Source organism: Cynocephalus volans, chromosome 10 (genome assembly GCF_027409185.1).
Source record: "Cynocephalus volans isolate mCynVol1 chromosome 10, mCynVol1.pri, whole genome shotgun sequence".
Lineage (NCBI taxonomy): Eukaryota > Metazoa > Chordata > Mammalia > Dermoptera > Cynocephalidae > Cynocephalus > Cynocephalus volans.
This window is the reverse complement of record NC_084469.1, coordinates 46,830,153-46,848,350: the sequence shown is the minus strand read 5'-3', so window position 1 is coordinate 46,848,350 and position 18,198 is coordinate 46,830,153. Positions and strand designations below refer to the sequence as shown.

The 18,198-nt window shown below is 47.6% G+C and overlaps 1 protein-coding gene across 3 annotated transcripts in view; it reads right to left on the bottom strand.

Moving 5' to 3' along the window:
- The window catches only part of AOPEP (aminopeptidase O (putative)), a 293,840-nt gene that overhangs the window by 128,059 nt on the left and 147,583 nt on the right, over window positions 1-18,198 (bottom strand). The window contains exons 5-6 of one of the 3 annotated variants that reach the window (XM_063110679.1): window positions 15,997-16,186; window positions 12,012-12,118 (exon numbers count right to left, since the gene is read on the bottom strand). The exons of the other annotated variants lie outside the window; for them this stretch is intronic. Of the exons in view, the coding sequence (XP_062966749.1) occupies window positions 12,012-12,118; window positions 15,997-16,186 (297 nt within the window). The remainder of the gene's footprint in view (window positions 1-12,011; window positions 12,119-15,996; window positions 16,187-18,198) is intronic. 3 annotated transcript variants of the gene reach the window in all.

The window sequence follows — 18,198 nt, the reverse complement described above, 5'->3', positions numbered from 1 at the left end:
AATTTACTTTATGAGGATTCACAAGAAAATGCTGGCAGTGATCATCTTAGGGTAAGGGACTACAGTGGTGGGAATGGAATTTTATACTTTTCTAAACTATTTGAGTTTTCCTATTATGCAATTTTATTTTGGGGGAAAAAAGAACCATGGTTAACGAAGCAGTGATTATGAACTGCCTTACTACTTTATGTTTTCCTATACTTTAAAAAACCCTACTAAATGTTACTGCAAAAATGAAACACTACGTTCTGTAAGTATGTAATTAGGGGCCTATGGAAAATTCTATCCCTCCCTTAGAAATACCTAAGTGATGAGTAACAAGGGAATGGTCTAGAAAAATGAAGAGAGAGGGTTATTTGAGTTCAATTATTCAGGACACGTCTGTTGTCTTTGCTCTTTAAAAGACCTGAGAGCTGAGGGTATCCTTCCAACAGGAAACAGAAACTGAGTGGGCAGCTTGGGGGGTTGGAACCGGCCTTTGAAACAGGAAAGGGCAGAGTCTGGTTTTGGCTGGCTGAGAGCCCTAAGTTTTTCAGAAAACGCTGGCACAGGTAAAGCACACTCCCATCACGAAAGGGTAGAAACATTCTTCACAGCTAGCTTGCTAGGGCATGTGGTTCTAATGAAGAAAACTGGACAGGGAGAAGTGGGTAGAAGGGATCTCAAGGGCCTGAGGGTTGGAGGGTGTAGGGCAGGAATTCCAAGATATAGATGTTGAAACATTAGGAAAGGCACAGGCAAGTGCTCATGGTCAGAAGCTCAGGTAAGAGCTCTTGAAGGCCACAGAGGAAGAACTTTTTTCTCTTCAGGACTGTGGTGAGCATATGAACGGAGGCTGGGGAGCTTAACAAAACAGAGCCAGAGGGCACACCATGGTGGACTATACGAGAGGTTGACCAGAATAGGTTCCAGGAGGGAATGAGGATCTCACCAGTCTCAGAAGTGCTGCCAATTCAGTTCTTACCTCAAGCTATTAGTTTGAGCATGTTTGTTTAACTTTCAGGGTTTTTTTTCTTTTAATACTATCCCTTTCATTTGTAACTAGGCATTACTGCACTTTTTTAAAAAAGTTTTTTTTAAACTTCTTAGTTCCTTTTGAACTTTCCAGACAGTTATGTTTGTCAGGAGAAGAGGTAGGTGTTACAGGCTCTAGTTGGTAAAACGACAGGAGCAGAAGACCCTATGTGGTCCCCAGGGGAAGCGGGCAGCAATGAGAAAAGAGAGGGGTCCAGCTCCACAGACTCAGGGACAGGAGAGAATAGGGCAGGCCAAGGAAACCAGAGTAAGCCGGAGGGAGAGTGGGGCTGGCTGTGTGGGTTGCGCCCTTGCACCCTTTGCCACTGTTTGACAAAGAGTTACCAGGTGCCCGAGGAGGCATATGATGGCATCTGACATGTGCTCAGCAGTTACTCGAACTGTAGAAATTGCCAATACTCACCCTAGATCCACCAAAATGGCAATTTCCTATGACTCAACTTAACATACATATTCTAAACCACTTGCACATATCCGTTGTGTTTACTCCTCACACCCACGTATAAGCTAGAAACTCTTGTGCTATTATCCCTGTTTTACAGCTGAGGAGACTAAAGCTCAGTGTGGTTGAGTCTCAAGGCCACACAGCAAGCAATAGAGTCAGGACTCACATCCAGGCAGTTTAGTTTCCAGGTTTACTTTTATAAACTCCCCACTACCATACTGGGTTGAGTCCTGAAGACTGACAAGCTCTGTAGCAGAGCTCAGGCCTCATCCTCAGAAGACACCTCTCTAAAATGACGCAGGTTTGATCAGACCTTGGCCAAGGAGGAAAAGAGACTGTTGCTTTTCAACCTCTGCAAAGTCATAACAAATTTCATTAAGCCTGTGGATTTAACCAGTTTCTTTAATGGGGCAATCCTTACGTGCAATCAGGGATAGTTTTACATTGTATTACTAGAAACCTTTTGGAAGCTGGGCTGACATTTCATTCGGTTTTGAAGAGCTGCAAATGAGCGACTCACTCAGTCAGAGCCTCAGGCCGACCAAGCTCGTCTGAATGCAGCCTGCATTCCTGAAGCAGCCGCCTAATCCCATCTGCTTCTAGACTCCGTCTCTTTGATCATGAGTTGTCCCAGAGGCCGGGTAATCTTCCCAGAGCTCTGTTTTCATTATGTCATTCTTGGAACTTAAAACAGCTCCCTGCTGCCCAGCCAGTCACACGCAAACTCTCGAATCCAGCATCGGAGGAACTCAACGACTTAGCCTGTCCTCACGTGGCCCACCTTCAGTCTCACAGGTTCCTGACGTGGCTCTCCTCCCCATCAAGCCTGTTCTCACTTCGACATCCACGTCCACAGTCAGCCCATTTCCGTGCCTGCCAGCCTTTGCTCCATGAATTCTCCTTCCACCTCCTTGGCAGACTCCGCACTGCCCTTTCCTCTCACCCCAGCTCGGGCATCACATCCCCTCCGTGCCCTTTCCACCCAAGCCACCGGCACCAAACTTGAGTTCTCAGGACTCTGAGGACACAGCCTAGGATCTTCCTGTCTACTGTCTTGTCACCAATAATTTCAACTCTCCAAACAATACATAAAGAACCTCAGGGACAAATATCATGCCTACAACATTCATTCTTCAACATCTGCCAAGTACCCACTCAGTACCAAGCCCTGTGGTACGCAGAGATAAACAAGACACAGTCCCTAGGTAGAAAAGGCTAATGGGCCAGAAGAGAGAAATGTGTTAGGTTGGACCACATGAAATTGCTATTTTTGTAGGTCAAAAATGGCCAAATATTGGCAGTTTAATGTGACTCATCCTAAATATAATTATCAAACAATGTAGTAAAATCAGGACTGGGGATACAATGATAGTCTAGGGGGTACAGAGAAGGGACACTAGCTTATCTTAGGGTAGGGTCTGGACTTTTTGGGAAGACAATGATATCCGAGTCATAATGATGTGGAATTATGCAGCAAGAGAAGGGTATTCTAAATAGAGACAACTTGAAAAAAAGGCATGGTGGTAAGAAAGAACAGGTGGATGGTAGGAGATATGGGCTGAATTGTGTCCCCCCCATAATTTTTATGTTGAAGCCCTAATTCCCAGTATTTCAGAATGTGACTGTATTTGGAGACAGGGCCTGTCAATGGGTGGTTAAGTGAAAATGAGGCTGCCAGGGTGGCCCTAATCCAATGTGACTGGTGTCCTTATAAGAGGAGATTAGGACACACAGAGAAACACCAGGGATGTGCACACAGAGGAAAGACCCCGTGAGTGAGGATGCATTGAGCAGGCAGCCACCTGCAAGCCAAGAAGAGCGGCCTCAGGAGAACCCAGCACGGCCACATCTTCATCTCAGCCTTCCGGCCTCCAGAGCAGTGAGAAAATCATTTCTGCTGTTTAAGCCCCAGTCTTTAGAATCCTGTTACAGCAGCCTGAGCTGGCTAAGACAGTGCAGTCCTATGAGCTATCTGCCTGAGTGGAAGGGAAAGCAAAGACGGGCAAGAGCTGAAACTGGAAAAACAGAGGTTGTGTCATGCAGGTTCTTGCATGCCATGTTAAGGAGCTTGAAGTTTTTCCTGAGGCAAGGGGAAGCTTTTGGGGCTCTAAGCAAGAAAGTGGCAGAATCACAAGGTGTCTTCAGGAGAGCTCCCCAGTGGCAACAAGGAAAGGCAAGACTAGAGGTAGAAAAACAATCTGGGGGCTGTTGGATTGTTGCAAGCAAGCGACAAAGAAGGGTTGGATTGAGGAAATAACTGTGAGGTAAAATCGGCAGTTGTTAGTGATGGTTCCCAGAGAGGAGCGGAGGACAGGGAAGAGGTGGACCGCACAGGCTTCCACCCTGCATGAGTGTGTGGACCCGTGCGTGCCACAGGAAGTGAGCAGATGAAGGTGGGGGGAGGGGATGCACCGCAGACGCCTGCAGGGTGACCATGAAGAGACGTCAGTGGGGAGTTAAGCATTCACATCTGATCTCTTAAGAGAGTGCTGGGATAGCAGTGGAGACTTTGGAGCCTCCAGCTCACACAGGGTATGCCAGCGGTGCCCACGCCCCACCTGTGTCCCCTGGGGACCTTTTACCCCTTGTGTGCACACCAGCTCTTGGCATGATCTCTGTTCCCTAGGCCTGTTTTGCTTGTGAACACAGAGAGCCGGAAGTACCTGGGGATGTGCATCTTTCCACCTGGTTAGACAAGTGCGGGGCTGTAAACATTCTGCGTGTCCCTTGCCCTGACGGGAACAACTCTCAGGGTGGCCCGCACTGCCTCCAGAGTGACCCTGTGTGATGTGGCTCCATATCAGGGCACTTGCTTGGTCTCCTCTCTCCTCACTTCCACTTCCGTTTGCCGCTCCTAGAAACACTTCCTAATAAGTCTCTTTCACATAAACCTTGTGTCAGCGTCTGCTTGTGAGGAACCCACCTAGGACAGGGGCTGTGGAGACCATGTTGTGGGGCTGTGCAGCTGAGGGTGCAGCCCCTGAGGAACACCAACTCTGAGAAGAGAAGACTGTGAAGGAGATGAGGAGGAACGGCAGGCAGGGCGAGGAGAACCAGAGAAGGACTGCCATGGAAGTCAGGGGACAGACATTTCCAGAAGGGAGGAGTTATCAAAGGTACCAAACAATGCAAAGGAGTTCAGAAAGATAAGAACTGAAATACGCTTACAGAGCCTGGTGATGATAAAGGCACAGAGACCGTAGGGAAGAAGTTTCCCTAGACTGGTGAGGGCAGAAAGCAGATTCCAGAAGCTGGAGCTCATGAGAGGGTGGGAATGGAGACCAGCGTTTTGATTTAGATTCCAAGGGGAGATTATTCAGGATGGCAGAAATATGAGCATAGTTACCAGTTAAGGTGAGGGAAACGGGAGACAAGGAGGGGTTAATGACAGGACAGAGGGTGACAATGGAGCAAAGTCCTGGCAGAGGAGGACACTGGTGGCTGGTATGATGGGCAGGGTCCTCAGGACAACGCACTTTTGGAGCTTGTCCCACTAAAGCAAATGAAACAAAGACTTTCCTCTTTAATCCCCAGACTGTTCCTTAAATTGGTTGAAGCCTGTAGGCTTTAAACTTAAAAATAAGATGATATAAATTATAAGAGTGTAGTCAATTAAATTCAGGTACAAATGCTGTATTAAAATATTTGGCTCCCATCAGGGTGATTACAGAGCAGGCCTGCCCTTCCTGGTTAGCAACAAGACCCACCCACTTAACTCTGCAAAAGGAAGGGCTCCACAGTGCTCCTCAGGCAAGTTAAGATAACTGGACAGTGTTCTAGGCTGAGTCACCACAGTTATGTCTGTGGGAGCCCCCAAGGGAACAGTGTCCTCTCTGATAGGGTAGGACGGACCCCAGCCCATGGTCCAAAGTGACGACAGCTTCATTCTCCGGGATGTCAGAATCCTCCCTTTCCTTCCCCGTTGCAGACAGTGGGTTAGGGTTTCTGATCTGGGTTAAGGCACACTTATTCTTATGCTACCCATGGAACTAGAAGTTCACTTTTAGCTGTGGTAAGACGGACAGATGGGCACTCGGGCATTTGGGAGTTCAGGGTAGATGTGGATGTAAATGCATTTACAGAGTCAAAGGGAGAACATGGCTGATGGCCTCAGTTTCCCCAGTGGAGCAGGAGGCAAGAGAAGGAAGGGAGAACAGGGAAGGTCTGGAATAAACACTCAAGGCAAGGGAGAAGGCAGCTAACCAAGGAGGAGTGAGCGGATTCATTCGTGCCCCCTGCGGGAGCCCCCAAGCCTCAGGGCAGAGGAGCAGGACTGTGTCTCTGGGCTAGAGGTGGGTGCCCAATGGCAACATGAGAATCCCAAAGGAGGGAACTTTTCCATGAGGTGTACCTGTGTCACTGCAAATGTGTGTCCCACATAGGTGGGAAAAGACTGCTATGTTCTTCACGGATTAGAAATAAAACTTTTGAGAAAAACTTCAGAAGTGAAAACTTCAAGTATAACAGAGAAGATTTACACATAGAAGACTTTTACTGAAAAAGTCTTACTATTTTTTTTTTAACTTTTATTTTGTCGATATACATTGTGGTTGATTATTGTTGCCCCTTACCAAAACCTCCCTCCCTCCTCTCTTTCCTCCCTCCCCCCCAACAATGTCCCCCCGTTTGCTTGTCGTGTCAACTTCAAGTAATTGTGGTTGTTATATCTTCTCCCCCTCTCCCCCGGTTTTTGTGTGTGTGTGTGTGTGAATTTATATATTAATTTTTAGCTCCCACCAATAAGTGAGAACATGTGGTATTTCTCTTTCTGTGCCTGACTTGTTTCACTTAATATAATTCTCTCAAGGTCCATCCATGTTGTTGCAAATGGCAGTATTTCATTCGTTTTTATAGCTGAGTAGTATTCCATTGTGTAGATGTACCACATTTTCCGTATCCACTCATCCGATGATGGACATTTGGGCTGGTTCCAACTCTTGGCTATTGTAAAGAGTGCTGCAATGAACATTGGGGAACAGGTATACTTTCGACTTGATGATTTCCATTCCTCTGGGTATATTCCCAGCAGTGGGATAGCTGGGTCGTATGGTAGATCTACCTGCAATTGTTTGAGGAACCTCCATACCATTTTCCATAGAGGCTGCACCATTTTGCAGTCCCACCAACAATGTATGAGAGTTCCTTTTTCTCTGCAACCTTGTCAGCATTTATCGTTCAGGGTCTTTTGGATTTTAGCCATCCTAACTGGGGTGAGATGGTATCTCAGTGTGGTTTTGATTTGCATTTCCCGGATGCTGAGTGATGTTGAGCATTTTTTCATATGTCTGTTGGCCATTTGTATATCTTCCTTAGAGAAATGCCTACTTAGCTCTTTTGCCCATTTTTTAATTGGGTTGGTTGTTTTTTTCTTATAAAGTTGTTTGAGTTCCTTATATATTCTGGATATTAATCCTTTGTCAGATGTATATTTCGCAAATATTTTCTCCCACTCTGTTGGTTGTCTTTTAACTCTGTTAATTGTTTCTTTTGCTGTGCAGAAGCTTTTTAGTTTGATATAATCCCATTTGTTTATTTTTCCTTTGGTGGCCCGTGCTTTTGGGGTCGTATTCATGAAGTCTGTGTCCAGTCCTATTTCCTGAAGTGTTTCTCCTATGTTTTCTTTAAGAAGTTTTATTATTTCAGGGTGTATATTTAAATCCTTAATCCATTTTGAGTTAATTTTAGTATATGGTGAGAGGTATGGATCTAGTTTCATTCTCTTGCATATGGATATCCAGTTATCCCAGCACCATTTGCTGAAGAGGCAGTCCCTTCCCCAGTGAATAGGCTTGGTGCCTTTGTCAAAGATCAGATAAAGTCTTACTATTTTAAATGGAATGTACAGTGCTTAGGCACCATGCACATTCACAGAACACTCGTGGCAATGGATAGATTTACATACTTGGGGTTTTCCCCCTATTATTACAGGATGTTTTGTGGGGGGGTGTTCACGAGGAAGGTAGGGGAGGATGTCTGCACTGATCAAGCCTTTTATCAGCTGTGTAGGCAGCAGCTAAGAGAAAGTGCTACTTCAGACTCGTGCTTGTCAGTGAGTCCTTGCCATGGTATATTTAAACATTTTTCTCAGCATGAGCTTGATTTTAACAATGAATCCAGAAAAAAGAGGAAGGGATAATAAATCACAAACAATAAAAACCATCAGCGGTTTCTTCTGACCCTGCCACTGCAGCTCTCCATCCCGCAGGGCCTGTCAGAACATGCTACCCGAGAGCACGTGGACGGACGCTAGGGAACCTGGCTGCACCCTAGAGACAACAGGCAGGAGCCTTTCAGCACCCCCTTAGCATCTTCTTTGGCAAGAGCCACAAATGCTGCGCTGGTCAAGGGGGTGGCTTGCAGGCAGGGAGTGGACAGCAGGAGAAAGCCGAGCAGGACAGAATGGGACAACAATTAGATCAGACTTGGGCTGGCTGGCTAGTTCAGTTGGTTAGAGCATGGTGTTATAACACAGAGGTCAAGCGTGTGGATCCCTCAATCACCAGCCACCCAGGAGGGAAAAAAAAAAAAAAAAAAAAGCAAGATCAGACTTATTCTGGTGGAAAATTCTGCCCAGGGCTGCTGGGGCAGTGAGGGAAAGTCTGGAGTGACACTAGGGTCTCCTATGTGGGAAAGATATCTTTAATAATTAACGAATGAGAAAAGGCCTGTGCCCCTGTGACCCTGACATGGACCCTCATGTGACCCTTGACATTATGAAACATTTTGAGCAGGTCACCATGCCTCAGGAGCCTGCAGCCCCATTACAGGCTCCCCAGCCATTGAAGGCTGAGCAGGCTGGGAAAACACAAGAAACTGTTGTAAACAAATGAAACTTACAACTAAGTCCATCTAAGACATATTTGATGTGACCCATCATTCAACACTGGACATATGGAAGGCAAAAAAGAAAACAGTTCTTACATGTAAATTACTGAAATTAATAAGTTAGAGCCAAAATTTTAGTTTTTCTCTTCCCACTTTGTTAATACTCTAGTATCTATAAACAACAGAATGTCGAGTTTTCTTTTTTCCCCAATATCTTTTGAAATAAGATACATGCTTTCATGTGTTAAAAGACAAAGATGCTTGATGCATGGATACTTTCTCACCCCGACCCATAAGTCTATCCTTTCAGAGTTCAAGATAGTGGGGAGTATTTTCTTTAAATGCAACTAAATGCTATTATCTAGTTCCTTCAAGGAAGGGATATGGTGTAGGGAAAAGAGGAGAGATTGAATCCCTGGGTTTAAACCCTGTTCTGCTGTTTATCAGCTGCACTATGTTGGACATGTTATTCAGTCTTTCTGAGCCTTGAACCATTTAAGTGAAGATGTTAAATTGTCAGCAAGAGAGGCGGGGAAGGACCAGCTGGTGAGGTGGTGGGAAGCCAAGGAGAGTGTGATTGACACTTGGAAGCTGAGAGAAGAAAGTGTTCTTGGAAGGAGGGAGTGTCCAACCACTTTGAATGCTGTGTGCATCTGCCCACACAGAGGAACCTGACACAAACCAAGACTTTTAACTAAGTGGTCCATCACTTCCAACACCATGAATATCTTGAAAGAAAAAAAAATAGCATCTCTGATCACTGTAGTGTTTTGAGGGACTTTTTTCCCACTATCTCATTTGCATATTACAACAAATCTAAAACTGAGAACAAATCTTTACAACTCTGGTTCTTTCTTTCACTTTCAATAATTTCTAGGCTCTCTGTACCCTTTTAAGGGAGAATTCTAGGGGATGGGAGTAAAGTGAACCTAGACTATATAATTTGGGGCAGCTCAGAAACACTCCTGCTCATTGGAAGTGCATCTGATAACACTTTCCATAACGATGTGCGACACAAGTCTTTCAAGTGCAGTCATGTCACCATTAGCCTAAATGTAGGCAAACACAAATTCTGAGTACTAAAACAAAGAAAAACAAATGCCATATAAGCCTTTCGGCACAAAGGTCTAAAAATACCGTATTCTTTCTCTCGACTCCACACACAAAAGAAAAGATCTTGGCCATCAGAGACTGCGTTGACCACAGCTCCAGGGAAGCCAGAGGTGAGTCTCTCCTCATGTGTGAACTGACTTCCCAGCTACAGTCTAACTCGCTTATGAGCAGGAAACACACTTCACCAACTAATATTTATTATGTTGCCCCCAGCCCCCACCAAATGACTATGGTCATGCAGAACCAGAGGCATCAAGGGAACTTAGAGACACGGAGAATGGAGATGACATAGTTGGAGAAACTGAGTCCTTGAGAAGTGAAGGGATTTGCACAGTTACACAGGTAGCACATAAACATGCTCCTGGGTCCCCCACCTTAAAGCAACCCTCTCTGGCCCTCAGCTCCCTCTGCTACCTCCCCAGTACTTCTTCCCTCACCAGCATATCCTCTCCCACATAGTCCACACTCGATGGCTCTGCTTCCTGACCTCCCGTTCACTCTTCCGTCCACTTCCATTTGGCTTCCTTCTACACTACTCATAAATGCACGAATGTCCAGGTCACCAACATCTTCCCTGTGGTCCCGCCCAAAGGTCACTTCTCTCTGTCCCTTTACACACCCCTTGGCAGCATCCAGCATCGGCCACCCCACCTCCTTGCCTCACTTTCTCTCCTGGCCCCATGACCTCCGGTGGCCTGGTTTTCTCCACACACTCTGATTGCCCAGGATCCTTTGTTGGCTGCTCATCTTCCTCTCTCCCTGGTGATGTCATTATGCTCAGAATTTTAAATGATTTTATAGACTAAATGTTACACTCTCTCCATTGAGCTCCTCATTTGCAGAACCCATTGAGTTCTTAATATTGAATATCTATTTTGCATCTCGAATTTAACACATGCAAAACTGGAATCTTTATTTTTCCCTCCAAAGCCTGCTCTTCCCAGTCTTTACCATCTCAATAAAAGGCATCACCCTCTACCCCAACCGCTTAACTCAAAAACCTATGAATCATTCTGGATTCGCTGATTTTCCTCTTCTCCACATTCAGTCGACCAGAGAAAATACATCTCAAGTAGGTTTGCTTCTTTCATCTGTCACTGCCACCACCAGGATCTCCTGCATGGACTACCGAGAAGACACTCCAGCCTCGCTTCCTGTCTGCTGTCTGTGGCCTCTCCACACAGCAGCAGAGTGCACTGTAAAAACGCCAGACCCTGCTCCTCCTCTGCTGATGGCTTCCCTAGAACCTGGAGTAAGGATCCTGTGACCTGGCTCCTGCCTGCCTCTCAAAGCTCTGCGCTCAGTCCCCTTTCCAGCCACAAATCCCTCCTTTCTGTCCCTAAATCACCCCAAACCCTGTCCTGCCTCAGGGCCTTCGTGTTCCCTCCTCTGCCAGGCTATGCATACAAGGGGCTCATTCTCAGAAAGGCATCCCCCAGCCTCCTCACTACAAGTCTTTCACTCAGTCTGGAAATCATCCCCTGTGAGCAGCTCGTGCACGCAACAGTGTCCCTGCTGAGTGGGAGCTCCGTGAGAGCAGGGGCTCTGGGGAGGCTGGCTGTGGCGCTAGTCGTCCTGCGGGCGGGTGCAGGAGCACCAGCTGAGGCGCAGTGCAGGCCTCCGGCGCCGTGGCTGGGTGGCCCGCTTGGGAGCACGGCCTGCCTGCCTGCCGCCTTGGGGTCCCTGGCTCGGTGCATTTCGCCAGGCTGCAGCCTCAAGGTGCGCTTCAGTTGCGGTCACAGGGAATGGGGTCTTTATTAAAAACAAACCGCCACCGCAGAGATGTCCAGGGCAGGCTTGTGCTCAGGGAGGTAGGCGGCCTTCAGGGTGGCCGGCCAGCTAAATGGGGTGAGAAGAGGGCAGCTCCTGGATGGCCCACCCTTCCCAGCTTTCTGACTGCAGATCCCAAACAGTGACTAGTCAGGAGGGGGAGAACAGGAGGCTTCTGTTGCCACAGCAACTGCACTGCTCCTGGGGCCTAGGCATGAGGTTTCAGATAAACAACTTTGGAGTCCTGAAGAAATGGACCAAAGCAGAGGGCAAACATGGAAAAACAGCAAGGAGTAATTCTGCAAGTGCACAAGCCACAGTGTGCAAACAAAACTCAGTAGCTGGGAGCGGAATCCTCTACTGCAATGGAGAAAGCAGCAGAGGCTTCCTGCTGGGCTACATGGAAACAAAAGGCCCCATTGACACTTACATCTGTTACTACTAAATGCTTTGGAATCAATATTTTCCTAAAGATTTTTTTCCCTTTGGCTTTAAAGGGTTACCATTGGCCAGACTGCCAAACCCCAACCTTCTCCATGTCTGCAGCCACCACATAAAGTGACTATTAGAACTTCAAACGAAGAATTTGGTCCTGGAAGTGGACTCGTGCTAGTTTTTTTCCTGAATAGGAACACCAGGAAAATGTCAGAAGACAAACTGAAACACCCTGACTTAAAACATAATCACATCCCTGGGAGGATGAGCAGCCCAGCCCGGTGTCATTTAAAAAGGAAACACTGCACGTTTAATCAGATGGCCTGGATGTGTCCTGAAAGAGGAAGAGGAGGAGCAAGAAGGTAGTAGGATCATGAGGGTGCCTCACCTTAACACCTGCATCTCTTCAGGGGAGTTCTGCATCTCGTCCTGCAGGCGACGCCAACGCAGGCAAGCCCTCAGCTCCTGCTGCTCCTGCGCCTCGTGGGGGGCCAGCTGCTGGGGCCAGACACACAAACACACGTGCACAAAACACAGTAGCTTTTGTCATCAGCGTGCTGGTCGGAGCTGCCCCATGGAAAGGCTTGCTTTGTCCCAGCGGGGGATGACACAGACTGGCCCCTGTTTTCACCTTGCTCCCCATTAGCAAATCAAAGGGCCAAAGAAACCTCTTAGTTCCTCAAATGAAGAACCAACTGCACACTCTCATGCTGGTGGGTGGAGCTGGGCCTTCCTGTTGGGGGGGGGGGGTCCCTGGTCCCAGAACCCACCCCACTCCCCACACACATGCTGGCCTTGAGAGCACAGCCTTCTCTAGGAGCCATTTCCACTTTGATTCCATCCAGCCCTCCTCTCCTGCTCTGTCTTTCTGCGTGTGTGGGAAGGTCCCTCCATTTACCTCCTGTTTTTCCCAACACTCAGTCTTGTTAAGAACTGTTTACAGTGGAGCTTGCTAATGCAGTCCAGATGATTCTATTTGCATATAACCAGAAAAGGGAGGGGGAAGGCCACTACACTCTGCCCTACTGAGTCAGAATAGGCTGCAAGCTCAGTGTGTGCAGATTACAGCTGCACAGCTATAATCTCTGTAAGGGAGGGCAGCAGGACAACCACTGGGGAGAGAAGATTTCTAGTATCGGCAGGCATTTCTGGAAATCAAAGCTCCTTAATAATTCATTCAACAGATAGTCAATGAGTCTCTGCTAGGCTCTGGGGACATTATGGACAGAGCGAGTGACAGTTGAAGTTAAGGAAGAACCCAGATGCCCCCTCACAACCAAGGAAGGTCAGAGGGCTTTCCTGAGGAGGTGGTGGTGCCTGCATCAGACCACAGGGAAAGCAGGAGTCACCAAGAGGAGGGAAGGCATGCAAGGCATGTGGGGCCTGGAGAGAGTCTGCTGTGCTCAGAGAATGACGAGGGATGTGGGCAGGTCGGAGGAGACACTGACTAGGGAAGGGAACAGAGAGCTGCTGAGAAACTGGCAGAGGCTGTGCCTGTTGTTACAATCTGAATTTTGTCACCCCAATATACATATATTGAAGACCTAACCCCAATGTGACTGTATTTGCAGGCAGGGCTTTTAAGGAAGTAATTACAGTTAAATGAGGTCATAAGAGTGGGCCCCTAGTCCTACAGTGTACTTATAAGAGGAAGGGACACTAGAGCTCTCTCTGCGCACACAGAGGCAAGGTCATGTAAGAACACAGCAAAAAGGGGCCACACCATGAAGAGAGGCCTCACCAGAGACCAACCTGTCGGCACCTTGATCTTGGATCTTGCCTCCAGAATTGTAAGAAATAAATGTCTGTTGTTTACACCACCCAGTTGTAGTATTTTATTATGGCAGTCTGAGTAGACTAATACATCTGTGAAGGAGTTTAGACTTTTTCCAGGTTGATGACAAGTTATATGATTCAATCTTACAGCTAACTCAATTCATCTACCCCTGTGGAGTGTGGTTTCCGTCTCCTTTTTCCATGATTTCACCCCCTTCCGCTGCCTTTGCTGTGCTTCCCAATGCCCGGGCAGCAACACGACCCAAATGAGCACTGCCACCAATGCAGACTCACCCCTCTTCACTGGTGGAGCCCAGTGCAGACCAGGAGTGTCCTTGCCCCTCAGAGGCTCCTCTGCTGCTGGGAAGGTTTGACATGGGCACCAGCTCAGTGTCGCCCTTATGAGAAGGGGTCAGAGTGTCAGGCACAGTCTGGAAATGTTTCCAAACTTCATGCTGGAATCTAGAATGGCCACTTTGCCTCAAGAATATTCACATGTTCACATTCTGAGGAGTCACTGCACCTGCCCTGAAGGATGGTGAGGTGGAGGTTGGAGGACGGACAGAGAGACCTCAGCTCCTGCCTTCCCTTCAAGGCCTGCAACAGAAGCCACCTCCTCCACGAGGACTTTCTGGATCCGCTCAGACCTGGCCTCTGCCACCTCTGAACTCCCACAATACTTGGCATTTACCTCTCTTTTTTAACTTATTTTCTTCTCCATTTCACTGTGTGGTCTTCCTGTTGTCACAATTAGACTGTGGTAGGCTGCGTCTTACCCAGCCTTTGATTGCCACAGACCCAGCACAGAACGGATGCAGAAGGTGTGTAGTGAGAGATGCGGCCCGCTGGCTTCTGTCGGTGGATATGGATGCCTTCGGGGAGTCAAAGGCAGGCCCCCCGCCAGGAGACTCAGGTGCCTGTCCAGAGGTTTAGGCAGCAGGAAGAGTAGAGGAGGAGCGCTTTTTGGGGAGCAGGAAATACAGGGCAGAGATATCACTACCGGATGCCTGAAATGCCTTTGCAATGGCCAAGAAGAGCACAAATCTGACTGTCTCAGGATGAAAGCAACCCAGGGAAGGGAGTGTGATAGCTGAACACCTACTATGTGCAAGGTGTTGGAAAATACAAACAGGAAGAGAACTGGTATTTCTTACACGACCTTTCTGTGTCAGGCACTGTGCTAATATACATACATTATCCTATTTGCCCTAGAAGATTAAGCGTTCTTATATTCATTCTACAAATGGGGAAACTGAGGCTCAGGGAGACTACATAACCTACCTATCCTCACAAAGCTGGTGAACAGCAGAGCTGGATTCAAAGCCTGGTGCTACTCAAAACCCAGTCTCTTTTCCTGTATCTACCATATGGCCTCTCTTCACAGGACTCTGGGGGACACAGGTGTGCATACTGCTAGGTCCACAGCCAAGGGGTGAAGAGGATGGGAGGATGAGTAAGACACAGCTCCACTCTGAAAGAGGTCACAGTCCCATTGTGAGGATAAGAAAAGCACATGGCAGAAGGAGGAAGAAACAGCGAGGAAAGAGGCAAGAGCCAGATACAGCGGGAATTCGAAGTTCACAGGAGAGCAGTGCCAAGTCGTGAGTGGGGTGTTCAGGGTGGGCTATCCGGAGAAGGTGGCCTTGAGCCGGTTAGTGAAAAATAAATAGGATTTCAGCCAACAGAAGGACCTTGAACAAAATCATACAGGTATGCACAAACTTGGGAATTTTGGCAATGCCAAACAGTGCAGTGTCTAAGGGGTGGGGACAGAAGGGAAAAGAAGTGACCTAAATCCGAGGAATTGGAAAGTAAGCAGGAAGCAGCTTAACTCCCACATCCTCATCAGAACTGGTGGCCAATTCTTTATAGCAGAGGTTGCAAACTGGGAATGTGGTGACCAGGTCTGGCCTCTGAGTATGTTTGGTTTGCATAATATTTTTTAAATTAGGAAACTTCACAGAAAAATCCAGGATTTTACGGATTCCTTTAAAAAAACTACAAGTCCAGGCTGTACTGAGTCCTCCCTTCAACATGACAACAGTTGGTCAGAGCTGAGTAGCAGTGGCCAGTTTGCCACAGTCCTTACCCTGCCCTAATCGACAACGCCCACTGCTTCACTCTTCATTCATTATTTGTCAGCAGACATCTGAGATTATTACTCCTGCCTTATACTTTAACCTCATTATTTGAAACACACACACACAGTCAGTGTCACACAACTGTGACCACAAAGGACTGCTCGAGTACACCACAACATGGCCTTTTCTCCACTCCTCTGCTCCAAGGTCTCCTTATCAGAAAGGCCTTCTCTGACCACCTTCTAAGATAGCTCGCTCCTCACCGCTCCCTGCAGGGCCCATTTTCCTTCACAGTACTCTTCACCACCTGACATCTTATACATTCATCTGTCTGTCTGTCTTCTCTCTCCCGTCTCTAGACTATGGATTCTGCAACAGCAGGGGCTTCCCCCTCTTATGTATAAAGCTATCTCCACTGCAAAAATCACGCCTAGAATATACCTGTTGAATGAACAAATGACTAGAAATAGAACTTGACTCTGGACAGTGAAATGTTTAGGATCACTTTAAACCCACCTTCTGCGCTTCAGCCCAGATCACATCTTCCAAGTGAGTGGCAAAGCCTTCACTCAGCCACTCCTCTGTCCAGTCGCGGGCCCCGATGGCTAGGCCAAACCAGGCGTGAGCAATTTCATGGCAGAGACGGGTCCCACAGAGATGGCTCATTCCTGTCAAGGCGCTCTGAGAGAGGAAGATGATGTGTGGGCTGTGGATAATAGGGGGGGAGGGAGTCTTGTTAGAGCCTGTCTTCGTGGCTACCCCACGGGGCGACTTTCTCAGCCTACGAGCCTGTTATTATCATGTGCATGCTAGATCCCGACCGACAGGCTTGCAGCTGAGATGCTTTCAGACAAACAAAGTGGCAGTTTATGTTTCTGGCAGCGGTTCAGGTTGCTGTCTCTGCCAAGCAGTTGTCCCCATCCTCAAACGGCTGTTACCTGTAATAAGTAACCTGCACCGACATTTTACACTGAAAAAATTACAAGGCAATGGAAGCATTTACTCTGAAATCTGGACTGTAAAAGAAGAGCAGGTGTGAGAATGCGAAGCCCATGCTGTCAGGAAAGTGATCAAAGACCCTTCAGCCGAAAATCCAAACAGCTTACAAACAAATTGAGAAGTCATGCAGAAGGACAGGAAAAGCCAAGAAGAATGCAACCCAAAATTTTCCAGTTCACACTGGGGCTGGTTACACAGTTAACACAAACAAGTGCTGTGGATGGGTGAGGTTTTCAAAAGAGCTAGATAAAGGCAGAGGCTCTGCAAGGCAAAGATTTTCAGTGGGAACTGTAGGTGCTTATAGATTTACACAACATAACAAAATTATGCTGAGCGAGAGAACTTAGGGAGTTAACACACCCAGGTGTGCAAACGGCCCCAGGGCTGCACCAGACAGGGAGATTTACCTAATCTCCTTTTCCATACCCTGTTTTAAAACCCTGTTTTACTGTGATTAAAGTTGCATAGATACAGTGGGACAAAGGGGGGCTGAGGAAAGACAGCAAATTGAATACCTCCTATGCTTCCACACTTGCCGTTTATCATTCATCCAGGACTCATTTACAGTCTTCCTAGAGAAGAATCCGCTCTTGAAAAACCTCTCCTCCATCAATTGAACAAACACAGTTGTGAAACCTTCCAATAAGAAACTGTACACACCAGTTCCTTCTTTCAAAAGCCATTTGTTTGCCGTCCTCTTGGCTCTGCACAAGCCAAGACTGCTCGCGGATTTCTCTTCCGCCCCCACGGCCACCATTAGCAAAACCACCTATGTTTCCCTTGCACAACATCACCCATTCAGCTCAGAGAGCTAGACTGCAGCGGCGGAGTCACGTCTGCCAACACAGACACTTTCACATGAAATAACGACAGGGCAGGCTCGCAAATGAGAAGCATCTACAGGGCTCCCTGAAGAATCCACCAGAAACCCCAGAAAATAAAAGTGGAGTTGGGGCATTTAGGAAAAAGGGGTGCGATGCCACAGGCACCAACAGTAGCACAAAGCTCCAACTCAGAAAACATATAGGGAGGGAGCAAGGGACTGAGAGGCGCAGGAGCTAAACCTCCCCGTGCTGGGAAAGTCACCCTGTTGAGAAGACAAACCATGCAACCTGGCATTTTCAAGTAAATGACCCCTGGCTCTGGCATGTGAAGTGCTACAAAGAAAAGCCACAGAAATGTACCGAGTAAATAACATTCCAGACATACTGCTGGCAGCAGTTTACCCTTTGGCTAAAACAAAACAGAAGTAACTCCAGGCCTCATAAACAGGCTCAAAGACCAGCCCGCATGGGAAGGGTCCACCAGCCGGAGAGGGCCAGACGAGTGTACATTGTTAGAGAAACTGGGTGGCTGACTGTCCACTGCAGCCAGGAAGTGTCTACAAGCTGATAACTGTGAAATGGCAGAAAGACTGTTTATGAAGAAAAAGTCTCCACTGTGTGGGTGACCTGCTGTTTTTGTCCCAGGGCGGAAGCCTAGCCAAGGCCCATTTATGCAAATATAAAAGTCTGCAAGGGCCTGAAGGAATGCACAAAAAGCAGCCGTGTGGGGGGTGGCATTTCATTTTCCTGCCCTTTAATGTTTTGCCCTTGGGCAGCTGTTGTTGTCTCCAGCAGACTCCTCCCCACCCTCCAGTACCCTGTAGACACCACCCCAGCCTCAGTGCATCTTGGTTGGGCTCTGGACAGACCCTAGTTTTGCTGGAATTCAACCTAA